Source organism: Bos mutus, chromosome 22, assembly GCF_027580195.1.
Source record: "Bos mutus isolate GX-2022 chromosome 22, NWIPB_WYAK_1.1, whole genome shotgun sequence".
Lineage (NCBI taxonomy): Eukaryota > Metazoa > Chordata > Mammalia > Artiodactyla > Bovidae > Bos > Bos mutus.
In genome coordinates, this window is record NC_091638.1 from 29465487 (window position 1) to 29487035 (window position 21549).

General features: G+C 43.4%; 1 protein-coding gene across 1 annotated transcript in view; it reads left to right on the top strand.

The window, feature by feature from the left end:
• The first annotated feature begins 7484 nt into the window (after positions 1–7484).
• RYBP (RING1 and YY1 binding protein) overlaps positions 7485–21549 on the top strand; it is a 73512-nt gene continuing 59447 nt past the window's right edge. The window contains exons 1-2 of the mRNA XM_070358933.1: positions 7485–7636; positions 8389–8514. Coding sequence (XP_070215034.1) covers positions 7605–7636; positions 8389–8514 — 158 coding nt within the window. The 5' untranslated portion in view covers positions 7485–7604. The remainder of the gene's footprint in view (positions 7637–8388; positions 8515–21549) is intronic.

Here is a 21549-nt window from a genome sequence, read left to right on the forward strand (position 1 = left end):
GGAGAAGAGGCTTTAGAGAATCACGGTAATCACTAAGCTGACTGCCAAGTATTTCTTGCACCTCCCAGGTACACGGTGGGTTGCATTTCCTATTGCCAAGTGGGGCTATAATACTCTGACCAATGAGTTGGGGGGGCAGAAGTCAAAAGTGTCACTTCCAGGGAAAGCAGTCAATTGCCAGTGGGAGAAGGCAATGGCACCCCACTCCAGTACTCCTGTCTGGAAAATCCCATGGACGGAGGAGCCTGGTAGGCTGCAGTCCATGGCGTCACGAAGAGTCGGACACGACTAAGCGACTTCACTTTCACTTTCCACTTTCATGCATTGGAGAAGGAAATGGCAACCCACTCCAGTGTTCTTGTCTGGAGAATCCCAGGGACAGGGGAGCCTGGTGGGCTGCCGTCTATGGGGTCGCACAGAGTCGGACACGACTGAAGCGACTTAGCAGCAGCAGCAGCCAGTACGAGACCCTCCAGGGCTCGTTTTCCTTCTGTGTGAGCAGTGAACAACATTGGAGGTGAAGCCTGGGTTTGTAGGTGGACAGAGCTGCAGCTGGCCTGCAGTGGGTACATCGCTTAAGTGAGAAATCAACCTTCATCAGGATAAATCATGAAGCTTTGGGAACTGTAACCATAACCTAACTGAATCTATCCTAACAGATTCCAGGAGCAAGAGGGGAAGTAGGGAGCCATTTAGAAGGCTGGAAAGTGATCCCAGCGTAACCTGGAGTGATAGCAATGGGGATGAAGAGGAGTGGTAAGATTCAGGATGCGGATTTGCTGAAGGACGGGAGATAGGGTATAAGGCAAAGACATGAGTCATGGATGCCACCAAGGATTATGGCCCGAGTAACTGGGTGAATTACTGGAAAGAACACCTAGGAAAGCACAGGGCTTACCCACAGTGCTAGGCACACAGCAGAACTACAAAATTGTAGCTTTGCGGTTATTACTATAAAGAGGGCAGACAATGTGGAATGTGGAGGCTTGGGGGCCTTTTCAATTCCAAATGATCAAAAGTCAGATTTATTGAGGCATAATTTATATGGGCTTCCCAGGTGGTGCTAGTGGCAAAGAACCCTCCTGCCAATGCAGGAGATGTAAGAGACATGGGTTTGATCCCTGGGTCGGGAAGATCCCCTGGAGGAGGGCATGGAAACCCACTCCAGTATTCTTGCCTAGGCAATTTCATGGACAGAGGAGCCTGGTGGGCTACCATCCATAAGGTCACAAAGAGTCGGACATGACTGAAGTGACTTAGTACAATCTATATACAGTGATAACTACTATTTTGGGTGACTAGATCTGAGTTTTATAGACATGTATTTCGTCTTAACCACCTCCACAATCAAGATGTAAGTTACTTCCATTGCTTCCCCAATTCCCTTCTGCTGTTCCTCCTCGTGTAGTCAAATCCTTCCTCCACCCCTGGCAACCATTGATCTGTTCTCCATCCCTGTAGTTTTGGTTTTTCTACCATGTCACCTGAATAGAATCACACCCTATGTGACCTTTGGAGACTGGCTTCTTTCACTTAGGATAATGCATTTGAGATTCACCTGTGCTGCACAGATATGTCCAGAGTTTATTCCTTTGCCTTGCTGTGTAGTATTCCATGGTGTGGAGGTACCTACTGCTCATTGTTTCTCATTCACCAGCTGAAGGGCATTTGGGTTGTTTCCAAATTTTGGTGATGAGGCATCAATATCTGAGTACAGGTTTTTATGTGAACATATGTCTTTACTTCTCTTTGTAAATTTCTAGAAGTGGGATTGCTGGCTCACATAGTAAGTGTATGTTTAACTTTGTAAGAAACTGTCAAACTGTTGTTTCAGAGGAATCATACCATATTGCACTCCCACTGGTGTTGTTTGAGGGTGGCTCCATGTCTTCCCCGGCCCTTGGGAATGTCAGGATTTTTTATTTAAGCCTTTCTTAGGTACAGTGGTATCTCACTGTGGCTTAATTTGCATTTCTTTAATGAATAATGGTGTAGAGTGTCTCTTCACATGCTTATTAACCATTCATACTTTTTTTTGACAAAATGTCCATTCAAATCTTTTCCTCATGTTTCATCAGATTACTTGTTTTTCAATTGTATTGTAAAAATTCTTCATATATCTTGGATGTAATTCCTTTATCAACTATGTGTTTTGCAGATATTTTCTCCCAGTCTTTGACTTTTCATTTTCTAAATAGTGTCTCTCAAAGAGCAGAAGTTTTTAATTTTGATGAAGTCCAAGCTACCAGCTTTTTCTTTTATAGATCATGTGGTTTTGTTTGTTTGTTTTTTGTATCTAAGAAATCTAGGTCTATCCAAGGCCACAAAGGTTTTCTTCTTTCTTTTCTTTTGGAAGTTTTATAGTTTTAGGTTTTGCACTTAGGTCTCACCTATTTGGAATTAATTTTTGTAAATGTGACATGATATTTCCTACTGTGCAATAAGCAGACCAATAAAACTTGCTGTCTCTGATGAGCGTGTGCACAGGTGACAGTGTAGCTCGTGGAAAAATCTGGTTAAGTTTCAAACACAGATGTTCTGGGAAGCTCCACCTCTTTCTGACTCCAAGGTTGAGTCTTTAGAAGTTAATCCTATCTTCAGTAACTCTCTACAGATGTCTACAGTGGTACCAGCACAGGCCTGAGCTTTTCAGTGAAATGAGCTAGGTTTTCTCCAGTTTCTAAGATACTGTAGGTAGTTAGATGCTTCAAGAAACAATGTTTTCTCTTAAACCACTGAAGGAATATTCAGTGCAAAGTAGGGCATTAAATCTTAGCAATTATGATCGAAAAATCTTAATCTTCCTAGCTTCTGTCCTTCTTGGGTGACTTTTTCATTCACTAAGTGATACTGTTTTTTTTTTTTTTTTTTCTGTTTCACTCAATAACACTGTCTTGGAATGTTTCATTAAAGTTATTCAGATCTTGGTACACTTAAAATATCAAAGATAAAATTAATGAGGAGAGAGCGTTAGGAAGCCAACAGAGAATTGCCCTTGTGATTTGGTCAACCGAGGACATTTTAAGCAGGCAAATACCGTCTACTATTGCCAACACTCATTAAAAAAAGGAGCGTTTAAATTACCCAAACCTCCAAGAAATGAAAAAAATTGGAAGGACATAATATCAGAATAAAAAATAGTGTTTGCTGAGAACCAACTAATTGGTAATTTATTTGGACCTAGTATAGTATTCATACATTTACCCCTTTCCTGCTAAGTCGCTTCAGTCGTGTCCGACTCTGTGCGACCCCATGGACTGCAGCCTACCAGGCTTCTCCGTCCATGGGATTCTCCAGGCAAGAACACTGGAGTGGGTTGCCATTTCCTTCTCCAATGCATGAAAGTGGAAAGTGAAAATGAAGTCGCTCAGTCGTGTCTGACTCTTAGCGACCCCATGGGCTGCAGCCTACCAGGCTCCTCCGTCCATGGGATTTTCCAGGCAAGAGGACTGGAGTGGGGTGCCATTGCCTTTTCCATTTACCCCTTTAGCTTTCTCATTTCACTGCAGATTGGGGACAATCTCACCCCAAACTATAGTTTGCACTCAGACTAAAGGAAGGTGTATCATGGAGACAGCAAGCCCTAAGGTATTGGAGAAAGGCTTTTTTCTCTCACTTAAAGTTCCAGTCTTAGTATTTAGATTTTCTGTCTGGGAGTAAATACAGGAGAAAGCTGAGCTGATGACATTTCAGACCTTTCCTTTGACAGCCACCAGTAGTTTCGCATCTTTCTTGGGCATAAGAAAAGGAGGGGAGTTCTTTATGAACTGCCTTCCTGTTCAACTCCCAAGGAGATTTAATTCTCCCACTGTGTCCCCGCTCCAAGGGGATCAGCCTCTCCCAGGCCCTTATTCATGAAAGCAGACCACAGACAGTCCCCAGCAGAGAGTCTTGTTAAACTCATCCGTGGCTTCAACAGCACTTAGGATAAAGACTGTACTTTCACCTTAGCCCACCCCACCAAACAGGACATAGCCAAAGGCTACATCTTCCATCTCAGGTCTCCTCTGTTGTAGGGCTCCTGGTACAGCTGCTTGCCTCAGACTTCTTCAAAGCTCCACATCCCTGAATGTTCTTCCTTTCTCTTCTTCTAGGCAATCTCGCCTTGCATCCTGTACTTGGCAGTAGTTGTCACAATCGTAATGAATTACTCAGATAAAGTTGGCCTTCTCAAGGAGAATGCAAACTCCAAAAGAACAGAAGTCAAGTCTATTTTGTTTATCTGATCTTCTTGTCCCTGGCATGGGGCAAGCCACCAAGTTGCTGTGCAATAAATTACTGTTAAATGAAAGAAATCCTCTTCAATGCATGTTTACCAGGCACTGTTCTAGGTGTTTATATATAACAGTGTGTGTGTGCTGGAGTGGGGATGGTGGTGTGGGGGAGAAAAAGAGAAAAAAAAATCCTTGCTGCTATAGAGCTTCTATCCTACTGGGCAAAGATCTGCTAAACAAGATTAGTAAACGGCATGGTATGTTAAGCGGTGATAAGTGCAAAGGAGAAAAAAAAGTAAGGCAGTTAAAGAACACGTAGAGGGCTGGTGGACGATATTTTTAGATTAGATGACTTGAGGAAACCTTACTGAGAACGTGGCTTTTGAGCAAAGACATGAAGGAGGTAAGGCATCTGTAAATGTGGTTATCAGGGTGGGATGTGGAGGAAGAGCATTCCAAGCATAGGGAATAGCAAGTGCAAAGGCCCTGCGGTGGCAACATGACATCCTGGAACAGTCAGTGTAACGGAAGTGGTGAATAAGGAGGAAGGAAGCAAAGTGTCCAAATGTAGTCTTTTAATCTGCCCTGTGTATCCATGGAATCATTTACACCAGACATTTCTTGGAGAGTGCCTCTGACCGTGTCTACTCTAAAATCATGGGTTTCTAATAGTTTTAAAGCACTAAGTAGAACCTCTCCTTCCAGTGAAATATGAAATGGAAGTTCAAGATAGGAAACAAGAGGGTGGCTCTCTGTCAACTGCCACCCATCCCTTCACCTCACACTAGTTCAAAGCAACACGGTGGAAGAAGATTTGCTCCCCACCCAGCTCAGGTTGAGTGCACTGCTCTAGAATCATAGTCTGATGCTCTGTCTAGAACCCTGCTGTTCTCCAGCATGAAGTAGAGTTGTCTGGCTCCTGTAACCACAAGGAGACTCACAGTAGATATTTACCTCCAACATGTGAATGAACTTAGAGCTTCTATAGTTACAACCACATGGTGTGATGTGTGCATCTGATATGTTCCCAGAAACTAGTTCTCTATTCTGGAACTTCTTTTTTCTTCAAATCAGGTTTTAAACTTTTTCTTTTTTTTAAAAGAGATAAAACAGGTCAAATACACATACACACAAACACACTAAAAGGTTGGTCTCCTGCGGATAGCTAAATGACCGTGTATTTGCAGTGGAACTCTACACACTTAAGCAAATGAAAATGAACTACTAGGACAGGCAACAGCATGGATTAATACCACACATATTTGGTTGAGCAAAAGCTGCCAGCCAGACACTTCAGTACATACCATATGATCTTCAGGCAAAGCTAGTCTGCAGGGAGGAAAGATGGAAAGATTCTATATCTTGATCTGGATGTTGCATGCAAAGGTGTAGTGGATACATGTAAAAATTCATGGAGCTATCAAAAACAATCCGTGCGTTTTACTCTAGGTAAACAATAATGAAGTCAGTGTCCTTCCCACTACCTGTGGCTCCCAGCTACCCTCCCCAGAGGCTACTCCTCCAGCTGGGATTTCTTAATTCCCTTTTTCTCGCTGTACCTTCACACTAGGGGCAGAGTCCTGGGAGCATGCCAGGCAGACACCAGAGGCCAAGGCTGTGGGCACCCGGCCATGGCTTGTGTACATGCCCCTTGTCTTTCTCTGGCCTCTTTGACCCTCAGCCCCATGCCTCCCTCCTCCTCTTCCTCCTTTTCTCCCTGAAGGTTGGCCTGGGAGGTTGCTGACCCTGGCTGAACACTGTTGTCCCTCCTGGCTCTCCAGGGTGTGCCTCCCTAGAAAGGACACCGTGGGCTGATCAAGGTTATCATTGACACATTCCCTCCCTCTTTTATTCTCTCTTCTGATCCCTGGACTGATCCTAGGACTTCTTGCTCCGTGGGTACTCTGTCTCAGGGAAGTGAGCTTCCCTGGTGTCCTGTCCTGGACCGCTTCCGTTTTATAGGGCAGCCTTGATAGTAGCCCATTCTGCGTTTGCATATAAACTGGGGGGAGGGGAGCTATCTCAGTGGAAGCTGAGAGCCCCTCTTATTTTCCCTCCACACCCCTATCCCCACCCCTCAATTTCTAGCATCATCCTCTGACCCTGTCCCTACCCCCACCCAGAGCTTCCACCCAGCCAAGCCTTTTATCTTATCATCTGGGTCCTACCTCAACCATGATTCCCCATTGCCTGAGGGCAGAGGGGCCTGAGTCACGTTCAAGTCAATTTGGCAAGCGTTCTTGGAACAGGCTAAAAAGTAAAGGGTACTACTTGTTCCTGGCCTCCAAGAAGCTTCTAAAGCAGGGGAAATGGTGCACAACCCAGGCCCAGTTATAATAGTTCTCAACCACTGCTTTCTATTGGTCCTTTCTAAGTGCCAGGTACTGACCTGCTTGCTTTTCGTACATTAAGTCCCTGAATTTGCCAAACAACCTAAGGAGGAGAATGGCACTGAGGCACAAGGTTTAAACTGCTGGCATGTGGCTGCTGGCATTTGAACAGTAACTTCCCTAGGGAAACGCCCCATTTAGGCTCTGGGGGGGGAGGTTCAAGCAGAAGCAGAGTTGTCGGGCCTTGGGGGACATGTAGTTGTGCCACACCTCTTCTGCACAGTTCCCTCCTGCGTCAAGGGCTTGGAAAGGGGCTTCGGGGCGGTCTATCTACTCGAGGCAGGAAATTTACGAGAGGCAGGTACAAAGCTCTGCGTGGCAGAGGAGCAGAAGGGAGCGGGGGAACCCGGGCCAAAAGAGGCCCTGCCAGCTCCGGGGGCACTGCAAGCCTCGAGGCGTTGCGAGCGTCGCGGCGGTTGAAAGCCCCACCGGCTCGCGCAAACTGCGCCCAACTACTTCCCCGGGGCGGCTTCGGGGCCCGGGGCCCTGCGACAGCCCTACGGGGCGGCCGCGCGGGGGCCAAAGCCCAGAGTGGGTACCCGGGCGCGGCCACGTGCGCCCTGCCGGGCTCGCACGCTCCGCCACGCCGGGCCGCGGGGCCACCAGCAGGCACGCGCGCCCCCAGCGCGCACACACTCCGGGGCACGCACACCGACGGCCCGGCCCACGTCCACCACGCCCCGCCCTCCCCCGCGCCCCGCCCCCGCCCTCGCGGCGCCGGCCGCCGCCTTCCCATTGGCCGCCCGGCGAGTGACGCGCGGCGCCCGGCCCCGCCCCTCGTCAGTCACTCGGCGGAGGCGGCGCTGGCGGGGACTAGTCTCGTCCGGAGACTGGCAGCGGCGGCGTCGGCGGCGGCCGGAGCTCGAGCCCCAGCGGCTGAGGGCGGGCGGGCGGGCGCGGGGGAGGGAGGGGGGCCGGTCCGCGACGACTCCCCGGACGGCGTTTCTCCTCCGAGCAGCGCGGGTGTCGGATTTGGGGGGGGCGGGGGTACAGCCCATCCATGACCATGGGCGACAAGAAGAGCCCGACCAGGTACCTGCTCCGAGCCGAGGGGCGGAAGGGGAGGGAGGGCTGGGGGCGGGCGGGGGCCGGCGACGACTAGGCCCCGGAGCCACCCGGGGCGGGGGGAGGCGCTGCTAAGATGGAGATCCGGGGCGGGGGGCGGCGGCGGCGGCGGGCGGTGGCGGCGGCGGCGGGAGGCGGTGTCGCTCCCGCTCGGGGCCGGCGGCCGTGCGCGCCGCAGCCATGGCGGCTCCTTCTCAGCCGCCCTCCGCCGCCGCCGCCGCCGCCGCCGCCACTCCTCCCAGACAAAGGGAGATTTAACCAGGTGGGGAGGGAGGGAGGGCGCGAGCATGGGAGGGGAGAGGGAAGGAGCCAGCCCACTCCCCGCCGCCGGCCTCGGGCTGCCCCTGCGCGCCCCCTCCAGATCCGGCCCTCGGCTCCTCCCGGCCCCCCCCCCAGCCCCACGCTCAAGTCCACAAGTCCGCCCGCTTCCTGCGCCCGCCGCGGCCCTTCCCGGGGCGCCGCCGCCGCCTACTGTGCGAGGCAGCACAGCCCGGGCCCGGAGGTTGCAGGGTGCCGGTGGGGGCGCCCGGTCCCCTCCCCCGGTCCCTCCTCTCGGCCCTGAAAAGGGTGGGTGGGTGGTCGTCTTAGCGAAGTTTCCAGCGCCGGATTCCTGGGAAATTACGACGGCTCACCAGCGCCTGTGTTTTTGCTCTCGCTCCCCCTTTTTCCTGCTCCCTGACTCTTCCCTCCCCTTTCCCCCACTCCTCACTCCTCTGAAGGCCAAAAAGACAAGCAAAACCTGCCGCAGACGAAGGCTTTTGGGATTGTAGCGTCTGCACCTTCAGAAACAGCGCCGAAGCCTTTAAATGCAGTATCTGCGATGTGAGAAAAGGCACCTCCACCAGGTACTTGAAGATTTCTGTTATCTTTTGTTAAAGGACTTTTTTTTTTTTTTTAAATCAAGGTTGGGGAGCGGGTTGTGAGGTCTACTTTCTGCCCTCTTTCCAACTTGTTGATTACGGCTTTTTTCTGCATTTGCGGGTTGGGGGGGGCATTGATGTGTGGTTTTGATTGTGTGTAATTTCATGTTGGGTGCAAAGCCTCGTGTTCACTGAATGATTTATGGGAGAGAATTTTTCCAAGTTTCGTCTTATTTCAAACAGACGCTGGATTTATTTGACACTTGTATCCATTGGCTTATTGGTATTGGCTCCAAAAGACAGGAAGCAGTACTTTTGCTATGGATTGTAGGACATTGGACCTTTTATTTTTGCCATGTGCAGAATGTTTTTAATTTGCCTATCCTGATTTATTTTTCTCTTTCCTGAGAAATTTGGTGTTGGTTGTACAGTAACGGGGTTGTGCTTTTCCTGTCTTGAACTGCAGCTGTCTCCCGCCCCCACCCCCACCCCCCCTTGCACTTGACAATAAATGGTGGGGTTTGATAAAGTGCATTTTTTGAAAGACCGAACTGCCAGTTTGTGTCTGTGTTTTTCTCTGATTAGCTTATGAGGGATGGTGATGGAGGACGGATTTTTGGAAAATGTGTAATGAATAGTGTGATTATACTGAAGTTTGTGTTTAGAGCTTTATTATAATGAAAAGAATGTTGAAGGAATTCCTTTTCATTCTAGTGAAGGTACTAAAGTGTATGGTATCAAAACGAGTTGAACTACTTCAGATTTAATATTTAGATATACTTGAGTGAAATCTCAAAGCTGATTTTTAAGTCTTTCGGTCATCTTTTAACTTTTATCTTGTATTTGTTTCGGTGATTTTAGTTTGAAGTTAAACTATTCTTTATGTCATTTAATGGGCAGACATTGGGGGAGTGTGTGTGTGAAAGTAAGATGGAACGAGTGATTTTCCTGTGCATCTTTAAAGTTGATTGCCCAAAGTCTCATTTCATCAGGTACTTGTTTTTGAATTGGTAATCTTCCAACATGACCGTGTAGTAGTACTGCACGGTTCTAACTGGATGTTGTTCTTTGACTAAGTGAATGTGTCCTGTTAGGGTTTGGTTGCTTTGTTTATACCTGGGACTAAATAGCATATTGAGCAACCTAAAGAATGTAACTGGGATGAATTGGTCCAATTACTGGTGGAACACTTCTGTGAATTTCACTGACTGTAAGTAATGAGACCTTTAAGTAAAAGTACTCCAGGGCTAAAAGTATCTCCCCATAGGTACTTTTTAAAGTAAATTCATATCAATATTTGGTATTATTATAGAGCAGATTTAGTTAAAAACACCCATTGGGAGCTCAGTAGATCTTGTTTTGCTACTTAAAACAGGGAATTCCATCAAATGACATGAAAGTTTAGAAATGTATTTGTTATTTAAAGCAATAGTGATTGTATTTTATTTGAGTAATGTTTTTTTACGTGTAGAATCCCTCAGAGGCCAAACCTCTTTATTGTGGTTTTGCTTTGAGTGTTACCGTAGATGATGTTAAAGTAATGACTAGGAAACTCCTAAGAACTTGAGAACTTTACTGGTGAAGAGAAACAAATTCAGAAGTTTACATCCAGTGTATTGCTGGGAATAATTATCTCATAACAAAGTGCATTTCAGTTTCTACATGTATTAAAAAAAAAACTGACTCATCAACTTTTGCAAGCACGTGGAAGGTGTTGATTTTAAAAACAATGTAGATGTTTAAAATTTCTTCAGACCCATAGATGACAACATTAGAATTAAATTTTTTAAACAAATATATTAAATTCTTAATAATGAAAATACAGGAACATGATACTCATGTATTGTCTTTAAGAGTCTATGATTTTTTGAGGTCTCTGGTTGTGTAGGATTTGAACACAGATTTAAGAGATCTGAGGATTTAGATTCTTATCCAACTCATGATACTTTTACATAACTTAATTTCATATTGGTTGTTGTCAGTATTTTGGTGTGTTAGAACTAAAAGTCTTTATAAAAGACTGTTCTAAAAGTCATTAATAAGAAGGCAAATAACATTTTGGCCTTCCTATGCTGTGAATGGGTTTCATGTAGAAGGGTGAATTCCACAGGTTTTCATCTGTGCTATCCAGTGTATTAACTGTTGGCTAATTTCTCTGTGATACTAGTTACTACTGCTTTGTCTTTTCCCAGGGCCTTTTTTATTTGTAATTTAATTGATTCAGCAAAGATTTGACATTTGCTGCCTTTTATAGTTTTATTTATTAAAAAAAAAAAAAATTTGCCAGACAGCATGTGGGATCTTAGTTCCTGACCAGGAGTCTAACCTGCACTCCCTAGAGTGGAAATGTTAAGTCTTAGCCACTGGATCACTCACGAAGTCCCATGCCTTGTATAGTTTTAATCAGACGTGGTGTTAACGGCAGTAGAAAACGTGTTGGGTTTTAGATACTGGGTAATAAGCTAAATTTTTCTGATATTTAGTATAATTTTTAAGTAATGAAAGGACTTCTAATGTGCTGACTGGTATAGTAATTTGGTTTTATTGCTCTGAGCTGATGTTTTAGAACAGCCTTGACAGTTGGGTAGCTAGTGGTAATTCTGGAGTCTGTTCATCATTCATGTCATTGTTGCTGCCATCATCTGTCTGACAGTCAAGTAAGGAAGTCAACTTTGAATTAATGGTAGTCCAGTAGGATCCAGACTGTATTCTTTGGGAATAGAATTGATATTCTTCAGTTTGATTTGGAAAATACTGTCACTCATCCAAAGAACATTTATTAAATTACTAGGATGTGAAAGACTCCTGCTCAAGACATTGAAGACAGGAAGGGGGTTTTTTAGAATGTTGGTAAGACATGTATAGGAATGATCATAATCTAAGTTACAAAGGCTCTAAGAGAGGTATGCATAAAATGCTACAGGAGGTCTGAGCAGTCTGGCTTGGGCATCAATTAGAAGAATTCCTCTCCCTTCAGTTCTTCTGGAGAAGAATTGATTTCTACAGAATTGCCTGCCATCTTTCACTATTATTGCCATGTGTACCAGATAAATTTAATTCTACAGTAGAGTCATGAAAGTGATTCAGAAGGTCTTTTCTTTTTGTAGTAGCATAGAGCAGAATGAAAGGTCAGAAGCTCCAAAGGAATCTGTTAAGGGAAGAGAGAAGAAATACTTTGTTGGCTACTTGGAGGTTCAGAGGGCAGTGGAAATCTTTATTTTGGATTTGTTTTACATCTCTTTAGTTCTTAAATACAGTCCCTTTCCCAACTATTGCATTCCACTCTTTATTTTTTTTAAACAGCTTTATTAAGACATACTATAAGATTCACCAGTTGTATAAGTTTTTAATTCAGTGATTTTTGCTAATTTTAAAAATTGACTATACAGCCATCACCACAAACCAGTTTTAGAACATTTCTGTCGCTGTGAATGGCTTCCTTATGCCTGTTCTGTGATATACTTTTAAAAAATTACTTATTTAGTGAGTGATTTATTTTTGGCTGTGCTGGTCTTCTAGTTGTAGCAAGTGGGGGTACTCTTTAGTTGGGGGCTTGGGCTTCTCATTGTGCTGGCTTCTTTTGTGGAGCACGGTCTCTAGGGCTTGTGGGCTTCAGTGGTTGAGGCACCTGCAGCTGAAATGTTCGTTTTCCCACCATGCTGATGTACCCTGAGCTTTTCAAGATAGAACTTTTCAAGTATGTGAAAGGTGGTGGTGAGTGGGAAGAAACACTATCCCTTCCGTAGGTGATAGCCTAAGTAGTATTTCCCAGCCCACTTTGCAAATCTCATGAAAGAGGATATCAGCTTTTAAAAGGGAAAAAAAGCCCAACAAAACCACAAACTCACAAATTTACCTAACTGTTGTTCTTCTAAGTTGAAGTTCTTGAGTATTGGACAGAGTAATAACTTCCTGGACATCTTGATAAATGTATTTTACTTTTGGTCTTGTTAATTCTCTGAATGTAATTATCTATAAATAAATATTGTAAAATAAAAATTACTAAGATACTGCTGCAGCTTTTCTTGATTAGTGGTGCTTTGATAATAGTGCTGCACTGAATACTATCCCCCTGAAAAATGTACTCTATTTAGAGCTTTTACAGACAAGTAAAAGTGAGGTTAGGTGTGTAATAAAATGGTGTGGCCTTAAAGAAAAGAAAAAAAAGCCTGGTACTCAGGCTATTGAATGGGAATTGGTAGTACTCAGTTGTCTGTGTGTAAAATAATTCCCTTGTCCAGGAGCTCCCTGATTCTTTGCAGTTGTAACTTTGGACGTTTTCTCCCCGTAAATTGAGATACCCTGACAACTCAGAGTCTCTTGACTTGTCATGAAGTTCTTTAGAAGTTTTAGGGGGAAAATGCACATATTTAGTGAAACATGAAAAGTTTTCGTCTTTGCTGAAAGCTTCAGAAGTGCATCATCCTGTGATACATTTTCAGATAGACTCCCAGAAAGCTGGAGAGTCTCCACTCTGCCCTCACCTAGAGTGGAGCGGGACTTCTGGGTCATCTGCCACCGCGGTTCTGCTTCTTAGGCCACATTGGGTTTTGTTTTGTTTTGTTTTTAGTTTTACAATTTTTATTAATGTTTGGCCGCCCTGGGTCCTTTGTTGCTATGCTTGAACTTTCTCTAGTTGCGGGGAGTGGGGGACGACTCTTCATTGCGGTAGATTGTCTTGTTGTAGAGCACAGGCTCTAGGGTGCGTTGGCTTCGGAAGTTGCAGGATTGGGTTTAGTTGCTCTGCGGCATGTGGCATCTTCCCAGACCAGGGATTGGACCCATGTCCCCTGCAGGTGGATGGATCCTCAACCACTGAACCACCAGGAACTCCCTGCACTGGTTTTATTTTAGTGTTTGCCTTTTCATAAAATTTCTCCATAAAGTACATAGAAAATTATCCATCTTCCAAATCATCAAACCTTGTTAAACATTTCAGCCTCATAGTTGGTGCAAAAGCGGGTACAGGTTAGAGATTATTCTTAACCCAGAAACGAAGTGATAATTTATTTTGTGTTTGCTGTTACACTGGACTTAACTGATTTATTGTTACTGACTTGATCTTATGTATACTTGGAGACTTAAAGTATCAATAAATTACCTGGGTAGTTGTGATTGACAAGCTTTTATTGAATACACAGTCATCTGTGCTCTGTGTACATGGTGTACAGACAGATGAGATCTTTGTTTTCATGAAGCTTAAAGTACTATGGAGAGGGAAAGAAAATAAACAAGTGAACAGAAGAAAAAGCGTTTCAGCTGGAGATCAGTGCTCCAAGGAAATTGGAGCAGGATAGGGAACTAGAGTGGTGAGAACTGGGCGGAGCAACAGCTTTACAGACAGTATTGAGATGCACACTGGCCTTTTTAGGAAACACATGCTGCTTTCTTCTGGAACTAGGGGATAACTTTTTTTTTTGGAGGTTTACCTGCACCAGTTTGCTCATTTGGTTGGGGACAGTTTATAGAGTTTGAGCCTTTATGCCCAGGCTAAACTTTGAGTTAAATTTGTAGATGAAAGTCTGGCCAGCTGCCATGCAGTATATACTGTTGCAGTTGACCCTTGAACAACTGGGAGATGAAGGGTGCTGATTCCCACGCCTCTGTGTGTAGCTGGACATTAACGTAACAGTTGTCCCTTGGTATCCAAAGGGCATTAGTTCTAGGACCTGCCTTGGTGGTGATGGTTTAGTTGCAAAGTCGTGTCCGACTCTTGTGACCCCATGGACTGTATCCTGCCAGGCTCCTCTGCCCATGGGATTTCCCAGGCAAGAGTACTGGAGTGGGTTGCCATTTCCTTCTCCAGGGGATCATCCTGACCCAGGAATCGAACCCAGGTCTCGTGGATTGCAGGCTGTCTTTAGTTTTGCAGCTGTGAATTCAACCAACCATGGAATGTGCAGTACTGTAGTACGTGTTTATTGAAAAAATCTGTGTATAAGTGGACTTGTGTAGTTCAAACCCATGTTGTTTAAGGGTCAACTGTTCCTCCAATAGGAGATGTTAAATGGATTCAGTTATGTGTTTTTTTTAATGCATCATATATTTATTGTGTACTTTCATAGATGCTGAACAAATTCCAACTAATTGTATGTAGTTTAGCAAAATAGTTATCAGCACTAACACAGTTCCGTGAAAGTGAAGTCGCTCAGTCGTGTCCGACTCCTAGCGACCCCATGGACTGCAGCCTACCAGGCTCCTCCATCCATGGGATTTTCCAGGCAAGAGTACTGGAGCGGGGTGCCATTGCCTTCTCCTAACACAGTTCCTTAGTACTTGAGGAAATAGTGGCTCTCCAGATGTCCTCTTTACAACTTGAACAAAAATATTTTGCAGTCACTGCGGTTCTCAATTGCCCTCTTACCCCATCGCCAGGGCCTTTTCTCTTTGTGACATCTTCTATACTTACTATCATTTGCTCTCCTGGTTGTTTTTTTTTTTTTTTTTTTGGCTTGTTGGCTTGTTTATTTTTAAGTGAACTTTGTGAACGGTAGCATACGTACAGAGATGGGCACAAACCATAATTGTAAGACCTGATAACTTTCACAAAGTGAGCACACCTGTGTAACTAGCAGCCAGATTAGGAAACAGAATATTAACAGGACCCCCAAAGCCCTTTGGGCCCCTTTGCAGTCACTTCCCCCGTCCCAGCCCTGTCCTTACTTCTGACACTGGAGATGAGCTTTGCTTGCTTTTAACTTACAGTATGTACACTTCTGGGTCTGTCTTCTTACACTCATTCTTATATTTGTGAATATTCGTGTTGTGTGTGGTTCTTGCTTATTTTACCAGTGCTGTTTTATCATAAGAATATCTTAAGTGTTTAGCTCTGCATGCAGACCTCTAACACGTTCTAGAGATAGAATCTCTCTGCGACTTCTGTTCGTTACCTACATACTTGAACTCGGCCATCTCCTTCCAGCAGCAGCATAAATCCACATATCATTAGGTAAAAGGAGGAAAACCTGGTATGTGGAACTTTCTAGAGTGTATAAATAGAGTAAACTTTTGCCTGTCATGAGTAATATTATTCATGAATCATTTATATTTCAAGGCTTTGGTTAAATAAACACAAAATTCCTGCTCTGAAGGAACCTAACAAACTTGTTGAAAAGATAAGACTATAAAAAGATGACCAGTGGTTGTGAATGCAAGTTATTTTTCACAGGAGGTGGAGACCCTGTTTAGAGGGGTATTGGGGGAAGACCTCCTCACTGAACCTGAGATTTAAACTATGCCATAGTTTTTTGGTTCTTGATATGGGGTTTGTTATACAATGTGATGCAAGTTAGTTAGTTCTGTGCCTTCTCCTTTTTAACTGTTCACACTCAGATGTCACCCATACCTTCCCACTTGTCTTTACAGCTTGATAATTCCCAGATACTATTGATTAACCACCTGTCACCACCCCCATGCATGAATACACGTGACAAACAGATCCAACTGGTTCTTGGGCCTTGCCACTTGGACAGCTTAGATTATCTCCTGGTTCTCATTGTTCTTAGGGTAAAGTCCAAATCCTTAACCATCACAAAGGGTTTCTGATTTGATCCTTTGCTGTTTCTGTAGAATTGCTGGATGCAGCCTGCCCCCACACCATCTGCCCCGTACACACAGCACTTGTGTGTTTCATACCAAACTGCCTGGTATTTCCTTGTATGGACCATACTGTCTCATTTCCATACCTCCACACATTCTTTTCCTCTGGATTTCTTCTCAGGTGTGCCTCCTTCCTTAGCCTGGCTGGCTCCTGTTTGTCCTTCTAGGCGTCTTGGGAAGTCTTTTTCCAGTGCCCTACAGTCATGTATGCCTCTTCATTACATTTGAACTGTAGTTTTGTTTGATTGCCTCTGTTACGTTTTCACCTTTTTGAGGGCATGATCTTTCTTTGTGTTACAGAGTCAGGCGCTCAGTAGGGGTTCAGTAAATGTATGTAGAATAGATGAAGACTGGAAGTTTGAATCAGAGTTGCCTTTAAAACTGTTCCAGTTAAAGAGTTCTGATACATACTCTTGCACATTAGGGCTTGCGTTTTGTCTGTAAAGTTATTGAGTTAGTGGAAATTTGTCTTTATAAAGTATGTCCTTAAGTAGTATTCTCATTTTCTGGTTTTGTTTCCTAAACATGTTCTAGAAATTACACACAGATTATAACCTTGGAGACCCTGGCCTATGCATTTAAAGTACTTCCTGGAGTGGTTTTGGGCTTCAGAGTTTTAGCACACTTACCTAAACAATAACTGTGACCATTCTCCTTCTCTTTTTGTTGCGCATTTGGTGATTTAAGCTGCCAAAAGTCATATGGAAAAGTCTGCAAATAAAGCAGAGGATCAATCATGTTGTGTAAAACCAATTTTGAAGTGTGTTAAGGAACTAGGTAGCAGCCCGTGGGATCGCAGGGGACAGACGCCACTTAGCGACTGAACGAGGAGCTGGGCGAGTGTGCTTGTGAGCTTGGTCCTAAAGGCAGTTTAAAAATTGCTACGGAGCATCTTAAGTGTTGTTGAAAATGTTACACTATGCTGTCCACTGTGTTAACATACCCATAACTTGATAGTTGCACCTTGCACATGGTATACATGACTGTTATTTGAATTAATTACTGCTGTTAAGTTGAAGTCTTGACTCCTTCATTTATTTAGCTATAGTTTCACTTCTGTGCAGTGATTGACACAGATGGATGCCAAAGATGAATTCTCAGTAAAGGCATTGCAAATAAACCCCTGTGTAACTCAGAAATCAGAAGTACAGACCTTTTTCGACTTAAAAATGGGATTATGTCCAGAACCATCATAAGTTGAAAATACTGAAAGGTGAAAATGCTTTTAAAACGCCTAACTTGTCGAATATCACAGCTTGGCTTAGACTACCTTAAACACCTCAAAACGCTTATGATGGCCTACAGTTGTGCAAAATCACCTAACACAAAGCCAGTTCTTCAGTGAACTGTTGAATGTCTCATGTAATGTTTGAATACTGTACTGAAAGTGAACAACAGAATGGTTGTCTGGGCACAGAATGGTTGTAAGTGCATCAGTTGTTTGTCTTGCCGATTGTGTGGCTGTCAGGGAGCTGCGGGGCCTGCCCTCTGCCCAGCATCACCAGAGAGTACTGGACCCCACGCCTCTGGCCCAAGGAAAGATCAGAATCTCAAGTGCGGTTTCTACTGATCGTGTACCACTTGGGCCCGCCGTAAAGTCGAAAAATCCTAAGTTGTGAGCCATCCTTAAGTTGACTGTCTGTAGTTGAAACCACAGGGTAAACAGCTGAAATTTTTATTTTTAAATATAATTATATCCTTATCGCTCCTCTCCTTTCTTCCCTCAGTCAGTTTAGAAAATCTGTGTAGGTTATCCTTTGGTTGGGAAAAGAAGCTAGGAAGCAGGGATGGAAAAGAAGCATCTTAAAACTTATTCATACCATTTTCTCTATAATTTGAGATCATTAACAATACAATTGAAGAGAAAACTTCAAAAGCCTTCGGAAGGGACAAGAAATTAAGGGTGATGTAGGATGCAAGTTTCGTCAACTTATTGGGTCTTAAAATATCAAATGTGTGGTGGTTAGTTGGAGAAAACAAACCTGGTGACTGCTTTCTAAGAACAGATATGATTTCATATTGTAGGCTCTCAGTTTTTGATTAAGTAGGTCTGGGATAGCATTGCGTTTCTTACAAGTTCCAAGGTGATGTTGATGGTGCTGGTCTAGGGAGCATACCTTGAAAACTGGTTTCAGTTCAGTTCAGTCGCTCAGTTGTGTCCGACTCTTTGCGACCCCATGAATTGCAGCACGCCAGGCCTCCCTGTCCATCACCAACTCCCGGAGTTCACTCAAACTCATGTCCATCGAGTCGGTGATGCCATCCAGCCATCTCATCCTCTGTCGTCCCCTTCTCCTCCTGTCCCCAATCCCTCCCAGCATCAGAGTCTTTTCCAGTGAGTCAACTCTTCGCATGAGGTGGCCAAAGTCCTGGAGTTTCAGCTTTAGCATCAGTCCTTGCAAAGGACACCCAGGACTGATCTCCTTTAGAATGGACTGGTTGGTTCTCCTTGCTGTCCAAGGCACTCTCAAGAGTCTTCTCCAACACCACAGTTCAAAAGCATCAATTCTTCGGCGCTCAGCCTTCTTCACAGTCCAACTCTCACATCCATACATGTCTACTGGAAAAACCATAGCCTTGACTAGACGGACCTTTGTTGGCAAAGTAATGTCTCTGCTTTTCAATATGCTGTCTAGATTGGTCATAACTTTCCTTCCAAGGAGTAAGTGTCTTTTAATTTCATGGCTGCAATCATTCTCCTTTAAAGAGAAACCAGCCAGTCCTCATGAAGATGAAGATTGTTTTTGATGTTTGTTATGGAAAAATTATGTCTTGGCATTTAAAGTGAACTTAAATAAGTGATAACATTCTAAGAAGCATATTTTTAATCCAGAGCTGGCATTAGTGTCGATTCCTCCACATTGTGTGGAGTATAGGATTACTGATAAGTTGGGGGACCATATCAAGTAAACGTTTATTTTTTGCATCCTAAAATCAGTGATTATCTTGCATTACTAACACTTGGGTTGAATTTCACATATATTTATTTAAACACCTCTTTCTTTGCACCATAAGTCAGAGAGACAGAACCAGGTCTTAAAATCGATACACCAACATTCCAGTAAAATGTTGGCAAAGAATATGAACAGATAATTTATGAAATTACTACAAATTAAGTCAGGAAATGTGGGAAATGTATACAACCTTCCCATTATTCAAATATATACCAAACAAGATAATGTTTTTTGCAAGTAAAAAATTAAAGATGGAAAAAGATATTTTAGTGAGATTAGGAAGTGAACATTCTCACAGACCATTGGTGGGTGGTGTGTATGTTGATTTAAGTTTTTTGAAGGTCATTATGGCATTTGTATCTCGTTACCCAATAATTTATCATATAGGAATTTATGTGACCTGTATGCAAAAATTTTTGTGTATGTACACTAACGGCAGCATTTTAACAAAAATGAAATTACCTACGTAGGAATCGCCATGGAGTTGTTAGAAGCTGTCAAATAGCTATAAATATTTTGCATCTCTTAAAAATGTTTTGAGATCTCTCATACACTGGTGGTGGGAATGTAGAATGGTACAACTACTCTGAAAAAAGTTTGGGCAGTTTTTTTTACAAAACTAGGAATTTGACTTCTGGACATTTATCCCAGGGAAATTAAAACTTGTATTCACACAAAATCTGTTCACAAGTGTCCATGGCAACTTTACTTGTAATAGGCTGAAACTGGAAAGAAAAGTGTCTTTCAGAATGGTGCATCCGTACCATGGACTATTACTCAGTTCTTAAAAAGGAGCAAACTCTTGATGCATACAACTGGCATGGATATCAAAGGGCTCTTGTGCTGAGAGAAAAAAGCCAGTCTCCAGAGGTCACCTATTGTAGGATGCTAGTAACATTCTTGAAATACAGAATTAATGGTTGTCAGGCATTAGGGATGATGGAGAAAGGAGGGAGATTGATGTGACTGTAAAGGGGATAGCAAGAGGGAGATATTTGTGATGAAATAGATCTGAATCTTGATGGTAGTGATGGCTTCATGAATCCAAATGTGTGATGAGATGACATAGAACTGTTTACATGTATTATACCAATGTAAATTTCCTGGTTTTGATACTGTACTATAATCAAGAAGATGCAGTTTTGAGGAAATTAAGGTTTATATAGGACCTTGTACTATTTTTCCCACTTCCTATGAATATATAATTATTTCTAAATAAAAATTTAATTCAGCATTAAAAAAACTAAGATCATGGCATCCAGTCCCATCACTTTATGCCAAATAGAAGGGGAAAAGTGGCAGCAGTGACAGATTTTATTTTCTTGGGCTCCAAAATCAACTCAATGGACATGAATTTGAGCAAACTCCAGGAGATAGTGAAGGACAGAGGAGCCTAGCATGCTGCAGTCCATGGGATCATAAAGAGTTGTACATGACTTAGTGACTGAACAACCACAAAAATTTAAGGAAAAAAAATTAGAAATAATATGTAGTAAAAGAAAATGCTCTTAATTTATTAGAGAAAGCAAGGTATAAAAGATACACAGTGTAATCCCATGTTAAATATTATTTCATGTGATTTCATCTGCTAGAAGTAATGACTGATCAAATACTAATTCCGTTTGGTGGCATGATAGGATTTTTTTCTATGTGTGCTTTTCTGTAGTTTCTGTAGTATTAATGAGCCAGTATCAGTTTTGTAGTTGGAAAAACCAATGTTCATGATAGAAAATTTAAAAAATAATTATCTAGAAATTGAAATTTAAATACACAAAATCACGTTTTAGGTTAAGGAAATTTAAAGTTCTGTTTATATTGATTACACTTAGTTTTTATTTAATGTTTATTTTTGTTTACTGATTTTTGTCTGTGCTGGGTCTTTGTTGCTGCGCAGGCTTTCTGTAGCTATGGAAGCATGGGTTACTCTCTAGTTGCGATCCACAAGCTTCTCACTGCAGGTGCTTCTCCCATTGTGGAGCACAGGCTCTCGGGCATGCAGGCTTTAGTATTTGCAGCACATGGACTCAGGAGTTGCAGTCGCAGGACTCTATAGAGTACAGGGTCAGTAGTTCTGGCACATGGGCTTAACTGCCCCGCCGCATGTGGGAGCTTCTTGGATCAGAGATCAAACCAGCGCGTCCTGCATTGACAGGTGGATTCTTTACTACTGAGCTTTCAGGGAAGCCCTGGTTAAACTAACTTAGTATTAAAACAGCTGTTAGGATGGGAAAATACTTGTATACTCTAAAACATACTGTGTTTATAAATTTAAAGTTGTCTTGTGCTCTTGTCGTATAACATTGCTTATATGTGGAATCTAGAAAAATAGTACAGATGAACTTACTTGCAAAGGAGAAATAGAGACACAGGTAGAACAGATGGGATACCAAGGTGGGCAGGAGATGCGCGATGAACTGGGAGATTGGGACTGATGCCTACACACTGCTGTGTATAAAATAGATAGCTA